Source organism: Moschus berezovskii, chromosome 12, assembly GCF_049115385.1.
Source record: "Moschus berezovskii isolate FMDL1 chromosome 12, NW_MosBer_1.0, whole genome shotgun sequence".
NCBI classification, from domain to species: domain Eukaryota; kingdom Metazoa; phylum Chordata; class Mammalia; order Artiodactyla; family Moschidae; genus Moschus; species Moschus berezovskii.
In genome coordinates this window covers 78615564-78633620 of record NC_142471.1, presented here as the reverse complement: position 1 = coordinate 78633620, position 18057 = coordinate 78615564, and the positions used below count along the sequence as shown (strand labels likewise).

Sequence of the window (18057 nt, the reverse complement as noted above, 5' to 3'; positions counted from 1 at the left end):
AAATAAAGAAATGAAGGAAGAAAATTATTTATAAACACATAAGTTTGGGAAGAGGTGGGGAAAGGAACAGAGGAATCACAACTTAGGTCTAGGAGAAATTATTGCTGGCATCAAGGACTGACTGACAAGGTGGAACAATGAAGCTGACCACCAGTTCACAGATAAACTTTACACCACAGGGTGAAGGTAGATGGTTCAATTTCCCTACCATAGCCAAGTCCCTGAACAGCAATCTTATTTGCAACTAAATACTCAAATTAAATCTGTATTGAGAGAAAACAAATCCTAAAACAATGTCCTACAGATGAAAATTACATGATATCATATTTATGTATCTGTTCATTTCCTTAAACATCTTCCTGAGCTGCTCCTAAGTAAATGCCAAGGAAATCAAAGATAGCTCCCACCTTCACATAGTTGACAGTCCAGCATTTAAAATAAGATATGCTAAAACACAAAAACTCTTCTGAATGATAGCTGTGGGATTTTAAAAGTAAGAAAAATTATTCTGTACCAATTTTTACACATCGTTTCTCAAGAAGGATGAGAAAAAAATAAATGGGCTTGGTGGTATGAAAAATACTAATGATTATAGCAGCTAACATAAAAAAAAAGGACTTTACATATATTAAGTCATTTAATCTTCACATGAGAGTTGCACAATTCTTTCCATTTTACCAAGAAATAAAAATTGAGAGAGATTAAGAAACTTGCCTAAATACAACTTCTAAGTGGCAGGGCTGGGATTTGAATCCAGGCACCACGGCTCTTAACCCTGTTTTGCCACCTATAGTAATAACATCGTTACTAACAAAACAACGTTGCTCTATGGTGCAGACCCATGACCTTGGTACGTTAATTCACTCTCGTTGAATACTCTCACATCTCTGTATTTCACAAACAAAAGTAACAAACAGAAAACCCAACCAAAACGAAGACTCAGGGAAATGTTCCCAAGGTTATACGAGTAAAAAGGTGGTGGAGTCCAGATAAGAACTCAAAAAAAAAGCTTCAGATTCCAAAAGCTCTGCAACCCACAACCCAGCCTGGATCCGCCCCTTACCCTCAACCCACTCAACCATTCCTCCCGGAGGCCCCGACACTACTTCATCCTCCAGGCTCGCGCCTAAGAGACATTCAGGCAGAGTTCCATCGTCCACACCGGAGCCTCCCCACTCTCCAGGACACCCCTGCCCGGCCTAGAAAACGCTCTTACCAGGTGGGAGTCGGGGGACCCTTGCAATCTTGTTGGTGATGTCTGCCGTGAGCACCGCGAAGTCCTGCTCGTAGCCTTCAAAGTCGGACGACATGGCGGGTTCCGGAGTGGCCGGCCCGGTTCGGAGCCTAGGTCGGAGCTGAGGTCACGCGGGGCAAGAAAATCAGAGTGTAAGGACACGGAAAGTTCCCTAGAGAGCGGGGCAGGGAACCGGGGACAGCTCCCAGGCCGACCGCTTCCTGGTTGTTCGTCGAGATCTTGGTCCTCCGGAAGTTGGGCTGGGTGCGTGTTTCAGTTTCCGTTTAGGCTCCAAGATTAAGAAGTTATGCCACTTCATGCGACGAGTTGACTCACTGGAAAAGACCCTGATGCTGGGAGGGATTGGGGGCAGGAGAAGGGGACGACGGAGAATGAGATGGCTGGATGGCATCACCGACTCGATGGACATGAGTTTGAGTGAACTCTGGGAGTTGGTGATGGACAGGGAGGCCTGGCGTGCTGTGATTCATGGGGTTGCAAAGAGTCGGACACGACTGAGCGACTGAACTGAACTGAAGGACAACCCCTTCAATCAGTGTCCCCAAAAGCCTAAAAAATATATTCGTGTTCTCAGGAATCACTGAAAGGCAGTTTTTTCCTCCCTCGCGTTTTGGAAAGCGGTTCCGTTTCCCCAAGCTAGAAGCCAGAGGGACTTGCTTCCCGACGGAAGGTTGATGCGGCGAACCTCCCGGAAGTGGCTGTCACGGAGACTGCGCACTGAGCCCGAGCGGGAGAGCAGCTGCGAGGGCGCTGGCGGGGAGACGCGGGTCGTGGCTGGTCGTCGCGCACCCCAGCTTGCAGCGCGCAGAATTTACTTTCTACTTGCGTTGGGCGGGGGTACCCAGGACGGAGTTATCCGAGCGGGAGAGAGTCTGCTCCTGGTGAGCCGGAGCCGCCCCAGAAATGCGATGGCCGAGGAGCGGGCACTGAGGACCGGACCGAGGTGTGAGTCCAAGCAGGGGACGTGATTTTGCGGTCATCGCCCCACCCAGATGGGGCCAGCATCTCCAGAAAGTCGAGGCCAGCCACCCTTACCAAGATGTTCGTCCCCTGCGTGAGGATTTCTCAGTGCTCTGCTCCATAACACGGGAGGGAAACTGAGGCACGAGGCAGCGCGGCATGTCTTGCGTGGGAATCGTTGTTACTCTGGCCCTCAGAGCTTCTTCGCTTGACCCACTCCAGTCCAGTCCTAAACAGCCTTCTACAGATCTTCCCGGCGCTCGCCGTCCTGCCTTCCCGGTCCCTCGCCTTCTTTTCTTTTTCTTCCCTGAAATATTCTCATTCGTGCTTTTTCTCATATACGCCTCCGGTCCTGAGTTCACACTCGCTTCTCTCTCCTTACCTCCTGTAGCTTTCATCCCCCGGTTTCTTTACCTCTAACACAGACAGACCTTAAGTTAGCCTTTGAGGGGCAACCGCAGGCAAACGGTGTAGACCTTGTCTGGATCATACTGGATTTAATTCAGGAATGGGTAGGAGGCAGTTTAGAACTCTGTAAAGGAAGTTTGATGATTTGGCTTCTGTGGGATTCAGCTGTCACTCACCCAAGTGCTTTAATCGCTCAGCCTCCCTGAGCCATTTTCCTTTCAATGAAGAAGGAAACTGGATTAGGTCAACCATACATCCCAGCTCTAAATTTTTCTGTTTCCTGCAGCCTTTCACTAAACGGTTGCACAGACATAGTCCTCTGACAAGTTGGGAACAAAGGGAAAAAAACAACCACTTAAGAATCATGGATCCAGTTTACCTGCCATTCAGAATTGACTATAAGTTTGGATAAGATGAAAATGGTTCTTTTTGATATTTGGTGAGATACTCATTTCATAGTAATGTACTTGTGAGCTGCTTCTATTTAGGCGATTATTGAAATTAACAAATACAGTAGATAGGAAAATGTCTTACCGAACCTTCTCATTTTGTTTTCTTTAGATTAAGTTTCAAACCAAGGTACTGGATTCTCCTAGATAAAAAGTGTCTTTAACAGTGAAAATGGCGTAATCTGCATTAACGTCCCACAACGTGAAGACATGACAGTTAAGGAACACACACGGACTTGTGGCACGAGGAAATGTGTGCACAGAGAAAGGAAATCTGTAATTCTTTAAAAACCTTGAAAGACATTCTTTCTCACCAAAATGGGTACATTCTGCTCAGTTGTCAAGTTTGAAAATCTCCAAGAATTAAAGAGACTTTGTCACTGGGGTCCCGTCATAGCCCTTGGTGTTATAGCAATATGTTCTACCATGGCCATGATTGACTCTGTGTTGTGGTACTGGCCCTTACATACCACTGGAGGAAGCGTGAATTTCATCATGTTGATAAACTGGACTGTCATGATTCTTTATAATTACTTCAATGCCATGTTTGTTGGTCCTGGCTTCGTCCCTCTGGGGTGGAAACCGGTAAGAAAAAGGTTCCTTAAAATGGTGAACCCTCATGATAATCCTATATTTAGTTTTTTCCTTACCCGCCAACCAGTAATATCAAACATAGCCTTTGGTGGAGACTAAGCACATTATTCTAATCACTGGTCATTCAGAGCTCAAAGAATTTTTTTCATACCTGCTTGAAAGTATTTCCCAAAGCAATTTCAATGAGAAAAAAAAAAAAACAACGGAGTGGTAGTAATGAGTACTTAGTCATAAGTTTCTAGGAAACACTGTATATCAGGTGCCTCATAATTCCACAGTGTGGTTTGGACTAGGATTTTTTTTTCATGTAACATATTAACATCTCTCATAACTGAGAAAAATGCTTTAGAAGCTCAGTTCAGTTCAGTCGCTCAGTTGTGACTGACTCTTTGCGAAGCTACTAGTTTATAAAGTATTCAGAAACAGTGGACAGCTTATAACAAGCCAAGCCTTATGAATAAATACTGTAGTTTGATTTTCATTTATGGGAGATGGGGAAAAGATGGAATTTGAATTTTAGCTTGCATTTCCAGCCCTTCTTTTAGAGCTAAATTTTTTAAAAATAATGAATTTCTGATAACAGCAATATCACTTTTCCAATTACCCAGAAATTTATATTTTGTTTATATTTCACTGCCAAGGAAAATTCTCAGGATAGCGTGTACCTCCAGTATTGTAAAGTCTGCCAAGCATACAAGGCACCACGGTCACATCATTGCAGAAAGTGTAACAGGTACTGTCTGTCTTTGCTATTTATTGAAGACTGATCAACTTGATTCTCTTTTGTTATTCTTTCTAGCACATCAATCCTGGTTTTATTCCCTGCAAGGTGACTACTTTGTAAACAATGTTGTTAAAATACTTGTGTCCATAATCTTACTTTTAAATTGTCAATTCTGATAATGAAAGTCTCACTCTTTCTTCTTGCCGTGACAGGAACAGAATAAAACATTATACTTTAAGTTGTTTTCGTAAATCAGGGTTAATTGTCGACTGTCATATTAACTAGCCTTAGAATTGTTCTGAGTCTAAATTATAAAGGAGACCTGCTTTTTCCATTATTTAGTTGAGTCACATTTATGCTTATATAAATCTAATAAGTGAATCCAGGTGCCTATTATCATAAGTATTTAATATAAAAGCTTTAATTGGAAGAAAACAGAATCACTGTAAAAAATGTGAATTAAGCTATTGATAGAACCTTTGTAAGTGAACATCTGTATCCACTGATAAGTAAGAAATTTATGATGCTAATTCTGAGGTTTAGGGGGACCATTGGAAGGGCAAATAAAGTTTAGTTTGAGGCAAGAAAATTTTCTTCTAACAATCTTAAGGAAAGGAAACAGAGTAAGTCTTCACTTACTAAACCACATCTTATATTCCAGAGTTAGCTTGCTTAGCTCAGAGACTCCACATGTAAAGGATAAGCACATGAAGGAAGGAAGTTACAAGCGTCCGCCAGGCCGCATCAGCCCCAGTGGAGATTTAGAAGTAGTTTTGTTCGGTCTCTGTTGTTTTCCGCTCCAGTCACTGCATTTCAGAGCAAGAGGAAAATCAGGAACCATGCTTATTTCTTTATAATGAACCTCAGTGGGCCTCCTGACTTCTTTAAACAAACTTACTTGTAGCAGACGTCTTTTTCCTCTGAAGCAATTACAAAGCCTGCCCCTTCTTTGGCTGTTTAAAATTTAAAATAAGTCACTGTTCAAAGTTGTTTAAAAACTCATAAAGATTTTTCTTTCTGTTCTATAAAGTATTATTCCTCTGTGACTCATGCATGGACATGATAGATTCCTGTGTGCTTGATCTTTTGAAGACCAAAGTTATTTCAAGTATAGACAGGATTTTCTGCCTCAGGTTTTCTATAAATTTTTCCTGTTAGATGTGTAATGAAGATGGACCATCACTGCCCTTGGATCAACAACTGCTGCGGCTATCAGAATCATGCTTCCTTCACGCTGTTCCTCCTTTTAGCACCACTGGGTTGTATTCACGCTGCCTTTATTTTTGTTATGACGATGTATACGCAGCTTTATAATCGGGTAAGTGATAACATTTGTTATCAAATCATAAGAGATTAAATAGTAGTTATCAAGATTGTTTAAGAAGTCCCTTTTGGAAATAGGTGTTCTGCAGTTTAGGTGGTGAAGTAAAACTTTGTTTTACCTTTCCAAGGATTCCTTTTTTAAAAAAGCTTTAAAACAGTTTTTAAGATGAGGAAAGATTATTTTGTATATGCTATCTGGAAACTGGCCGTATATTGCTATAGTTGAAGTTTTACTATGTATAACTTATTGGACTTTAATAAGCTATGGTAGAGACTAGTTAGAGGAAAAAGCAGAAGAGTGGGAAGAAAAAGACAGTACAAGTGTGCTCTGTTTCCATTCTATCCTGTGACCGTTTGCAGTTCTTTCTTACGTTTCTAAATCCAGTGCTCTGGAACATGGCTCACACAGCAAGTGCACGTTCTTAAATATCGTACAACTGATTGAGTTGATTTATAAGCATGTGGTTATGAGATAAAGTTTGGTGGTCACAAATTCAGGTCCTTAAGGAGGCCTGGAGGTAAATGAGGGACCCAGGCCTAATGGGCACCTGGAAAACACATGCCCTTCACACAGAGGATAACCCATATTTTACTTCAGCCATTTATTGATGTTTGGAAATCCAGCGTGACAATGCCAGATCATCTGGTGTTTTCAAGAAAAATCTGAAAACCCAGACTTTCTATGTGCAGTCTGATTTCTAAACTACTAGATTTCTAAATGTTGGTACCTAACTCTGAATATTTTAAAACATTTTGCAGGCCAGGCAGTACACATCAGCGGGACATGTTTTGACCTACATGTTCCTAGTTCTTAAACCTCTGGTTGTGGAACAAGAGGGAAGAAATCACTGAATCTTAGGCTCTCTTTGTCACTATGGAAGAGCACTGTAAATATAGGAAAGTGAGGAGAAGCTGGGAGACACAGTTACAACTTAGATTTGTGTCCACTATCATTCATCCCCAGTAATGCGTGTGCAGTCTACCTAATGCTTTCTGAGGAAACAGTGACAAGCAAAAAACATTTGACAATACCAAAGAGGATATGAGTTCAAGCCACAGAATTAATTAGAAAAAAAGTTATGTTTGCTTTGGCCACAGTAGCACATTGTCATTTGCTGATCTTCTTGATCAAGTGGTTTTAAATGGTACAGTAGAGTCTAAGCATTTACAACAACCAAGTATTCCTTGTGGGTGGTGTTGTTGTTCTCAGCTCTCCTTTGGGTGGAACACGGTCAAGATTGATGTGAGTGCAGCCCGGAGAGACCCTCTTCCGATTATTCCTTTCGGATTAGCTGCATTTGCTGCCACCTTGTTTGCCTTGGGATTAGCTTTAGGAACAACCATAGCTGTTGGGATGTTGTTCTTTATCCAGGTAAGCTCCTCCATTACCTCGAGCTAACACTGTCGAGTAATCGGGGCCCCTTGTAATGAGAAGGAGAAAAAAGCTGCATTTAAGTATGCCGTGTGAAATGGAGATTATTGTTACTTTTTCCATCTAGGTGATGAATTTTATCTTCTGCAGGTCAGATAATTTTGAAGTAACTTTGCCATCATTTCTTGATAATGATTTAATTTAAAAAATCCCAAGTTAGAGTTACACAGCATTTTATCCTTGAGAAAGCTCTTCTCACAGTCTCTCTTGATGTTCACATCAACCCCAAAAGAAGTTGAAGAGGAGTATTATTTTCCCTTCCTTGCAGATGAGTAATTGAGTCACAAGAAGGTTAAGTGACATACCCAATATCATCCATTTGTGCATTCAGTAAACATAATTAGTAATGTTATTTTATGATGGCATATATTAATCAAAAGCATAATAACATAGCTAACGTTTATAGAGCGCTATTTTAGGCCTTTTACATATGTTAGCTCATTTAATCTCCATAACAACCCTATGATATTGGTGCTACTTAATGTCTGCTCTGTGATGAATCACTCTGCTAATTTCTGAGTCTAAAATAATGAGAATGAAGAGGTTCCTGCCATTAAATCAGGGTCATGTGTATATCATAGATTTATGTACAAAGTGCTGTGAGAGCCCAGAGAAGGAAGATGTGACTCTGAAGGGATCGAAAAATAGTTCTTATGACCCATTGCATTTGTTTCATTAGTATATTCATCCATTGAAGGCCCACCATGAACCAGATACTGTGCTAGGCCCTTGGAATATGGTAAGGACTCCTAGTGCAGGGTTGTTCTTCCTGTGTCACACTGTCTCCATGAAGGCACAACCAGACATCAGAGAATTGCAGAACTCTCAGAATTAGAAACACTGTGGTAGCAGGCCCTGATGCTTTACCCAACCCTTTTTGAACTCTTAGTTTTAAAATAACCTGGTTTGGGTTATATTTCATATTTTTTACTAGCCTGGAATCAAATTCTTTGAAAAATTTTCCCCAATGCCTGTAATTAAGAATCATATTAGAAATAAACTGAAGTCATGTGGTGTAAAAACCTACATAAATGGAATTGTCATTTCTAGGAAAATAAAAAATAGAATCAAGACTGAATATGCTCAGTTTTTAAGGCAAACAGAATGTCTAAGTTGACTGTAATGAGTCACTGTTACTTGTAATAAATAGGCTAATCGTGCATTTAAGATTTATTAAAAATATTGGTAAAATTTTAATGGCAAAATGTTAATGCTGATTGAATGGATTGTATCATATTTTATTAATACTCCGGAAAACTTATTCAGAAGGTAGTACTTAAAGCATGATTTTTCATTTAAGCCATAGATTCAAATTTGATTGTGGATTGATGTAGTCATGTGAAGATATAGTCCAATGATTTAGAGTCAGATGAACCACGTGGTCTTTTATTTAATCTCTATTGTTCTGATACCTTCATCTATGGAATGGAGCAATAAAAACTGTCTCATAGGTGTAGTGTAAAGATGATAGTCTTTCTTTTTTTAAGATGATAATCTTAAATGAACCAGTAACATTTAAAATTTTATTATTTCCAGATGAAAATAATTCTCAGAAACAAAACATCTATTGAATCATGGATTGAAGAGAAGGTAAATTTTAGAATTAGTTTCTTAATTTTGATAAAGTGCTGATTAACTAATAGATCAGATTAACTAGTAAATGCCCCCAAATGAAAGCTTGACTACCAAATGGCTTCCTTATGTCATTTGCATGCCACGTGAAGGGTGATTATAGGAACCGTTTGATTTATTCCTGGTTCAATAAAACTCCCACAGAACCATCTCACACTGAATTGTTCTAAGTCACACATGAAGCTAATTGGCCATACTCTCTCTGACTGGAGTAGAAGGCAGTCCATTGGGATGGGAGCGTCTGTCCTATCAAGGTGCCGTCACATAGCCTTTACACATCAGATAAAGCTTAGAACATTTAGCTTGTCACAAACTTCACAACCTCCAATACATACTTCACACTGTCCATTGTGATTCTGATGTTAAAATATGCCCTGCTCCCTATTTTAAACTTCTCAGAGCCTTTCCATCCCTGTAGCTTATTGGGGTTGTAAACGCAGTGCACTGGGGCCCAGGCAGATAACCTAGAGGAGTGGAGCCAGCCTGTGCTCCAGAGCTGCCCAGCATGCCAAGCTCATCGTTGCAACAGAGAAATCCTTACCTAATATTGTGAGATCATGTAATTGTTTTTTCCAAGAAAAACCAGAGATCTGGATTTTTATGTTACCTGCTTTGTTTCTAAGCATTGAGAAGCAATTCAAATTAAGAGCAAAATAAACAGAAAACCTTCATGGGCCAAAGAAAACACACCTATATGATATATTTGGCCCCCTAGCAGCCAGTTGGTGAGTTTTAATTTATAGCAGCAGCTCTCAAACTTCGGTCTTGGGACCTTTTGTTGTTTGTTGTTTAGCGACTAATTCGTGCCCAGCTCTTTTGCGCCCTCATGGACTATAGCCCTCTAGGCTTCCGTGTCTGTGGGATTTCTCAGGCAAGAATACTGGAGTGGGTTGCCGTTTCCTTCTCCAGGGGATCTTCCCGGCCCTGGGTTGGAACCCACATCCTCTGCATTGATGGGTGGATTCTCTGCCTCTGAACCATCAGGGAAGCCCCTCAGGACCTTTTACATTTTCAGAAATTGTTAAGTACACTAAACAGCTTTTGTTAATTATACTATTGGGTATTATATCTATTGACATTTGCCATATTTTCTAACTGGGAAAACCTTTGAATATTATTTCATTTGAAAATAGAAATAGTAAATCCATTATATGTTAAATAACATTTCTGGAAAAATAATTAAATTTTCCAAAATAAACAGAATAGGGAGAGTGGCATTGTTTTACGTTTTTACAAATTTCTTTAATATCTGACTCAACAGAAGACAGTTGGATTCTCAGATCTAGTTCTGCGTTCAGTCTGTTGAGATATGTTGCTTTGATTGAAGTATATGAAGAAAATTCAGCCTCAAACAGCTAAGTAGGTAGAAAAGGGTATTTTGACATGCCTTTTAGAAAACAGTGGACATTCTTTGCTAGCAACAATACACTGTGACTTGACAAGTGCTAGTTGTCGAGAGGTTAGTTGCATGTGAGATCTAAACTTACATCAGTCAGTTTTTTGCATTCTTTTGTATTCTTTTGTATTCAAATCCACCTATTTGTCTTGCTCTTTGAATGGATCTTTTACCCATATAAGGCATCAGGCATTGGTCTTTTGGAACATACTGGTTTACAGATAACACAGATTTTTAGACTGTTGATACAGCTCATTATTCAAAATGTAAATCCATTCGTATCACTACCAGTTTTATGGGGAAAATCTTTAAATATTGGAAAGCCGTCAAGCTCATAGTGGTGATGTAAATTTTCAAAATCCTAATTTTCATTTGAAAGCCTTACATTTTTCACTAGCAACAAATAGTTGTTTATATTAAATAATAGCCTGACTTTGTTCATTTTCGAAACAACATCCACTAAATACTGAAGTCTGACTAACTTTGGTTTGTCTGTTACATGACTCATTCTTTCAAACAGAAATATCATTTCATGAAAAAAGCCGGCTGTACAGCTTTAGTTGGCTCACAACTCAGACAGGTGTTTTCCTTGAGATAAGCATTTTTTTATGCTTTATGTGTATTTCCTGTTTTGTCACACAGAATATTAAAAAGACATCTACTTGAGGGCTGAGATTTAATAAAAATAATTTTTATTCATCAAGACATTTTTATGTAAAACTGAGCTTTTTGTTGGTTTGGTTTGGTTTGAATTGAGTGTGTAGAATGAAGAATATAACACCTTGGTGCCACTGTCTTGACGCCAACATAAGGTGTCAGCAATTTCACCCACCGCTGCAAATGTCAACACCATGAAAGAAGGCAAGAATGTCTTAGTATTATTATCAAAGGTGTCTGACTTTGTTCAACCCCAAGAAAAGGTCTTAGGGACTGAAGGAGATGCACAAAGCATACTTTGAGAACCACGGATATAGAAGTTTAAGTCCAAGCTCCTTAGCTTGTGCGTACTAAAACCTTTCATGTCTTCCCCTTACCTGCTTCTCTTCATTGCCACCCCTGCCCATCCCATTCGTACTCCATACCAGCTAATACCAAATGGTTTACACATCTTATGCTTCTGTATTTTTCCACATGTTGCTCCATCTGCCTAGAATATCCTTCCTAGCTCTTTTTTCCTTATTTCTTGCCCCTCGAGACTTGGTTCAGCTGTCACTTCCTCCGAGGAACCTTCCTCGACTCTCCCTAGACCAAGTGAAGTACTTTTCTTCCCTTTTCCCTTGGCACCTGTTGCACATCTCTGTCAATTTTTAACACATACTGTACATGGAGTTCCCTCTTCACCGTGTGCTTCTCTCAGATTCCATGCCTTTGTTGTTTTTGTAAACTGCTCTCATCCTCAGCATTTTGTCTTTTTTAATATTCTAGGTCTCTGTTCTCTGAGGCTCTTAATCCATTTTAAGACGCTGAAGTTTTTGTTTATAAGAAGGGAAAAGAAGTTACTCATTATCGGGTGGGGATGGACTTACATGTTTTCCTGTTACAGCTTGACAGTTCTTGTAATTGAATTATTATCAATATCACTTTATAAGTAACTGCAAGAAACTTTTCTCTAAAATACTATCCAATGATAATAAAATATTTCAAGGTATAATCTCTAGTTAGCATAATATATTGACATTAGATTAACTGTTTTTTTGCTGATGACCAAGGCTATTTGTAAAGTGCCACACTAAATCTGGAAGTTATTTTAAAACTGGCACTATGTTGCTCAATAAAAATCAAGCAAACGATTCTATTAAGTTAAAGAAAATGGGTCAAAATTACCATATTTTATTACACAATAAATATCAACTGGGTTTGTATACTTATTGTAGGAATAGACAATGTATCTTTATACCACTAGGTGTCAGTAGAAATTCAGAAATTCTAAGCCAGTTTATTCCCTTAGGTAAAAGATGACAATTTAGCAGCAGCAGCAGAATATAATTTATGAAACCTGGATATATATATGCATAAAATGTGTATATAAATGCCTATATAAGTATGCAGACATATGTAATGGTATGTAAAACTGAAAGATCTCTTACACTTACCTGCTAACTTAAAAAGAATTTTTCATAAAATGACTCACCTGCTAACTTAAAAAAAATTTTCATAAAATGACTCACCTGTTGCACCTTTCCTGGCTATTCCTACAAGTTCCTTTCAGCCTGAAGAAACCCTTGTTTTCTCTTAAATCTCTTTGTTAACATCTGTTCTTTACACATGGATTCTTTTGTTCTACTGAACAAGTAGGAACATTGAGGATTTTTTATATATGAAATAAAGTTACTAACTTTTAATAAGCCTTTTTGAATGCTTAAATTCAGTCTCATTTAGACTTATTCCTAAAAAAGCCCTGTCACACATTTTGTGGATGATCTTATACAAGGTTGGTGTTTGTGTGACAAGTTCTTCCTGTATTGTGATAAGTGTTTATTACTCCTATGTATTCTAATGTTATAACAAGGAGGAAGTATTTTTAGAAGTGATACAAATTTGAGGAATAACTGTTCTCAATTGTCTATTGCCAAAAGCCATTTAAGGCAGGTGTATCTGCCAACTTACCTCTTTGTTACCCACAGGCTAAAGATCGAATTCAATATTATCAACTAGATGAAGTCTTTGTTTTTCCTTATGATATGGGAAGTAGATGGAAGAACTTCAAACAGGTATTCACATGGTCAGGGGTCCCTGAAGGAGATGGACTGGACTGGCCAATAAGAGAAGGCTGTCACCAGTACAGCTTAACAGTGAGTGTTTTGTTCAGATAGTCTTCCTTTTTACCCGACCTTCTTCCTCTTAACTTCTCCTTAACTCCGATGGCATTTTACAGTAAAAAGGTAATAAGAATTGTTTCAGCATGTCAAAATGAATCTAAGTGCATTCCCAAGCACTCCTTGTATCATGTCCCTCCTTCAATTTAAATCTCTTATCTCGCCATGCCTGTGAGATAAAGTCCTGATTCCTTCCGTTCCGTTCCGTTCGGTCGCTCAGTCGTGTCCGACTCTTTGCGACCCCGTGGACTGTAGCCTACGAGGCTTCTCCGTCCATGGGATTCTCCAGGCAAGAATACTGGAGTGGGTTACCATTTCCTTCTCCAGGGGATCTTCCCGACCCAGGGATCGAACCCGGGTCTCCCACATTGGAGGCAGACGCTTTAACCTCTGAGCCACCAGGGAAGCCCCCCTGATTCCTTACCTTGGATTTATAAAACCCAGCCAAAAGCTACCTTTCACCTACATCCTTTTCATGCTGTTCGTGGGGTTCTCGAGGCAAGAATGCTGAAGTGGTTTGCCTTTCCCTTCACTGGACCACATTTTGTCAGACCACCTACATCCTGAAGGGAATCAGCCTTTCCGATCAGCCTAGTCCACTCAGCAAATCCCTGATACAATTTCTGATACAATTCTCCCCCTGCCCCAGTTTTTTCTACGCCATATAACCTCTTCTTTATCAGAAATTACTCAGATCAGCTCCAATCCCCCCACCCCCATTAGACTCATCTGGATTTGGTACCTAATCATATACTAGTTATATGAGCACGTGCGATCTCAATTTTAATGCTTGTATCTTTAACTTAACTTGGCAAGATTCTAAGCAGAGATTCAGTTCAGTTCAGTCACTCAGTCGTGTCCGACTCTTTACGACCCCATGAATCACAGCACTCCAGGCCTCCCTGTCCATCACCAATATTTCCCCTTATATCTAGTGTAGTGCTGGGCAGTTTTTAACACTGCAACTTCAAATCAGTCTCCACAAGAATAAAGGCCAAGTAGTAGTTACTTGAAATGTAAAATCAGAAAATGAATGTTGAATTTACCGTGGTTTAAAGTAGCTAGTATTTTAACCTTAGAATTGCATATATGGTTGGTCAGTCAGGGAATAACCATTTCTCTAGTGAAAAACTTAGATCCAAAAGTTAGTATTCTGTTTTACAGATGCAGTAAATTTGAGTTTTATCTTAAAAGCAGTGACAGCTATTGAAATATAAGTCTTGTATCCTTTAGTTTGCTGTGAAAATGTGAAATTGTTACATAAAACCTGATGTCATGTAGTCGTTATGCTGAACCAGTAGTACTTTTGATTTTATTCTAATATTTTTGAGGTGGCTAGTCCATGGGGTCGCTACGAGTCTGACATGACTGAACAACTTCACTTTCACACATTGGAGAAGGAAATGGCAACCCACTCCAGTGCTCTTGCCTGGAGAATCCCAGGGACGGGGGAGCCTGGTGGGCTGCCGTCTATGGGGTCACACAGAGTCGGACATGACTGAAGTGACTTAGCAGCAGCAGTAGCAGCAGCAGCAGCTGAATAAGTGGAAAAGAGGAGTTGAAATGAAGACTCATTGTTGATGAACTTTGCAGTTTCTGTAAAGACTCAGTGAGTCTCTGAACTGCTTCATCTTAAGGGACTAGCCTGGAAGCCCCCGGAGGGCAGAGAGCACATCTTCTTGATTGCTGGGCCACAGGGAGTGCTCTGTGATTATACACAGATAAAAGACATTGGCGAGGGGACATTGAGAAGAAAGTCCCACTTCAGCGCCAGTTTTTAGTCACAGAGCCTTCTTTCCATGCTTTAAAAAAAAAAAAAAAGTGTAACCTTTAAATTGTAGCAGTTTGAAATATCGGAAAATTGGGAGTTTGTCATGTCACTCTGATACAGTAAATGAGGAAAGCCTATTTTTCAGTGTTGAGATATGAGATTTCATTTTTTCTTTTTATATCTTCCAAACAGATAGAACAGTTGAAACAAAAAGCAGATAAAAGAGTCAGAAGTGTAAGTAATTCTTTTGCAGTGATACTAATTTCTTTTCCTTTTGTTAGGCTCAGCACTTCTGTGTAGCTTTTAAAATTGCCTGTAAGTAAAAAACCAACTGTTGGCTTTTATTAAATAATATTTCTTAATACATTTATTTAACTTTGATGCATTTTACTTTTGTTTTCATTCAGATAGTTTGGACTACAGGTTTGGAGGGAATTTAGTCAATTTATATTGTCAATAGATAATTATCCTCAATATAGTTCCCTAGTGGGAAACTTGTCCTTAAAGTAATGCTGAACAATTAATTCAGTGGCCACAAGCTACATGTGGTTATTTAAATTTAAATTAATTTTAATAAAATTCAAATTTAAATTCCTTGGTTGCACCAGCCGCATTAAAAGTGTTCAGTATCTACTTGTAGCTAGGGGATACCACACTGTATACCACAAGTATAAACCATCTCCACCATTTCTGAAAGTTCCATTGGGCAGCACTGCTTCTAAAATTTTATTCTTAGCCATGTGCTTGAAATGAAGGGTAAGAAAAGCCTGAGAATTAGAAGCATCAATTAATTACCTTCTGTAAGGGAAGTGGGTAGATAGCGAACCAAAAGGGAAAGACTTGTTGCCTGATATTCTGGGTCTACCTTTAACAGTTTACATTCAAGCTTAAAAAACTTCGTACATGGGTTAATGTTAAATTGTTCTACTCACTGATGACAGGTCCGGTATAAAGTGATAGAAGATTATAGTGGTACCTGCTGTCCTTTGAATAGAGGAATCAAAACATTCTTCACGAGCCCCTGCACTGAAGAGCCTCGGATAAGGCTACAGAAAGGGGAATTCATCTTAGCCACAAGAGGGTTACGGTAAGTAATAGAAAGTACTGAGTTTCTTCTTGAATAATGAAATTGGCATCTAGACTAAAAAGAAAAATTAATTTTAATCTTCTAAATATTTCAGATACTGGTTGTATGGAGACAAAATTCTTGATGATTCCATTTTAGAAGGTATGAACATGAAAGCGAGTGTTTAAAGGATAAGACTGCCCGCAATAACTGCAGATTTTACAAGAATAGCTTTTATAAACAGTCACATGCATTAGGGGAACTATAGGAAGGCACTCATTAAGCCACAAAAAGAAGCTCCGTGTATTACTTCTCCATAGCACCTGTATTTATCGGGTCTTTGCAATGATTAGTGAACATGGGATCCCATACTTAAATATGTAACACACACTTGTGGAAATGCTTCATTTGTGGTATTCAGTCCCCAGCAGCCCTCTGAGATCCATGCTGTCATTGACATTTTGTTGGTGAGGGAACTGAAATGTGGGGAGTCTTAGCAGTATGCCCAAGGCCACACTAAATGCAGGAAGAGCCAAGACTCCAGCCCACGCAGTCTGGCTCAGAGCCTGTGACTAAGCTGCTTTGCTATACATGCACCCACTGAGTGAATCATTCTATTACGATAAAACTAGTGAATTGAAATATTCCGTGTCTTTGATTTTTTAATTTACTTTTAAGAATTATTTCTTTAAAGATTAATTTAGAATGCTCTTTTGAAAACACTGGGTTAATCATAAATTAGCCCATGTGATAGGTTATGCAAGCTTGATATAGAAGTACACATGTTAAAAAAAAATCTAAAAAGCATATCTCCAGGGAGATAGGTCCCTAGAATAGATGAAGTGTTACAGTGTGTCAGACTCCCTCCCAGTCACACACATGTGCTTGGACACCAGGTTCCACCCGACTCCACTGGAGCGCTCCTGAACATACAAGCCCTTTCCCAGATGATGGAACTTGGGAAATACCTATTTTCTAGCTTGTTAGGAATGTATATATTTTGAATTTTTATTTATTTAGTTAGTTAATTTTAGCCTCAAGTTGTGCTTATCAAAATGGGGGAGTAATTAAAAGCTTATGAGTTTGAAGTAATAGGATTTACAAGTCTCACAGATGTCATTTTGATATATCTATTTCATATCAATTTCATTTTCTCCCTCAGGTGTTTCAAGAATAAGAGGATGGTTCCCTAGAAACTGTGTAGAAAAGTGCCCCTGTGACGCTGAAACAGACCAAGCCCCAGAGGGTGAGAAGAAAAATAGATAGCCACTTTTGAAGTAAAATTCCTGTCAGTCCTCTCCATTACTTGAAAACCGTACATATTACTAAAGAATTATGCAATGAGCCTACTCTGGTTAAGGTGTTCTTTTCCTCAAAGGTGCCCTAGTGCCATGATCTAAATATTTTTATTACCACTTTGAAATGGAGAAGCCATTCTGCACATGCCTTTGAATTCCTGCACCTCTCTGCCACCTCTCCCCGTTCCCAAAAGGAAAAACACTTCACCCAAGTGAGTCAATTGCATTTTCTCTAGGATTTTGTGTGCGCTGCACACTGTGGACCTGACTTGCAGATAGAGTTCCCCCTCTACCAGGAGCATCTGCATGCGATGCTTTTATCCTCTGTCCACCTCGGCCGAATTTCTGATATTCTAGATACTATAGAACTTAATTTGTCAGATTCAATGTAAGCTCAGATTTTATTACCCGTCTTTTAATAATGATGATTTTGTCAAATCAAATAAAGATCAATGGCTGTTCTGTATAAATCATAGTTTTTACTCCAGGCATCTTTCTTTTTGCTGACTAAAAAGGAGTCTTAATTCCTTATGGAAAAACTGCTGCTTTACTGCATCTTGGAAAATCGGTATCTTTAATCGTAAGTCTTAAGACATACATATTTGCCTCAAATAAATACTCAATTAATGGCATATTGAGATTCATAGTATTCTAGTAGACATTTTTTAATTGAAGTATAGTTGATTGACAGTGTTACAGGTATATAGCAATGATCCAGGTATACACACACACACACACACATATATTCCTTTTCAGATTCTTTTCCATTGTAGGTTATTACCAGATATTGAACATAGTTCTCTGTGATATACAAACAGTAAGTTCTCACTTATCTGTTTTATATACAGCAGTGTGTATCTGTGCATGCTTGTGTCCAACTCTTTTGTGAACCTATGTACTGTAGCCCGCCAGGCTCCACTGTCTGGGATTCTC

The 18057-nt window shown here is 39.2% G+C and overlaps 2 protein-coding genes across 8 annotated transcripts in view; one reads left to right on the top strand and one right to left on the bottom strand.

Annotated features, from left to right (window-relative positions):
• Positions 1–1566, bottom strand: part of VTI1A (vesicle transport through interaction with t-SNAREs 1A) — a 387110-nt gene extending 385544 nt beyond the window's left edge. For all 5 annotated transcript variants that reach the window (XR_008685737.2, XM_055424649.2, XM_055424647.2 and 2 more), the window contains exon 1: positions 1217–1566. Coding sequence is in view for 4 of the 5 variants with exons in the window: in XM_055424649.2 (XP_055280624.1) it covers positions 1217–1310 (94 nt within the window). In the remaining variant the exon portion in view is untranslated. The remainder of the gene's footprint in view (positions 1–1216) is intronic.
• A 207-nt stretch (positions 1567–1773) lies between these two features.
• On the top strand, positions 1774–17743 carry ZDHHC6 (zDHHC palmitoyltransferase 6). 3 transcript variants are annotated; one of them, XM_055424646.2, is made up of 11 exons: positions 1774–2198; positions 3185–3657; positions 4308–4399; positions 5549–5708; positions 6924–7085; positions 8682–8735; positions 12798–12965; positions 14953–14994; positions 15702–15847; positions 15942–15988; positions 16989–17735. In XM_055424646.2, the coding sequence occupies exons 2-11, from the start codon at positions 3391–3393 to the stop codon at positions 17090–17092; spliced, it is 1242 nt and encodes a 413-aa protein (XP_055280621.1). In that variant the 5' UTR covers positions 1774–2198; positions 3185–3390; the 3' UTR covers positions 17093–17735. The 3 variants fall into 3 exon arrangements, with proteins under 3 accessions (XP_055280621.1, XP_088698454.1, XP_088698455.1); XM_088842328.1 differs by lacking the exon at positions 1774–2198 and adding an exon at positions 2219–2357; XM_088842329.1 differs by lacking the exon at positions 1774–2198 and having other exon boundaries at positions 3470–3657; positions 5641–5708; positions 16989–17743.
• The last annotated feature ends 314 nt before the right edge of the window (positions 17744–18057 follow it).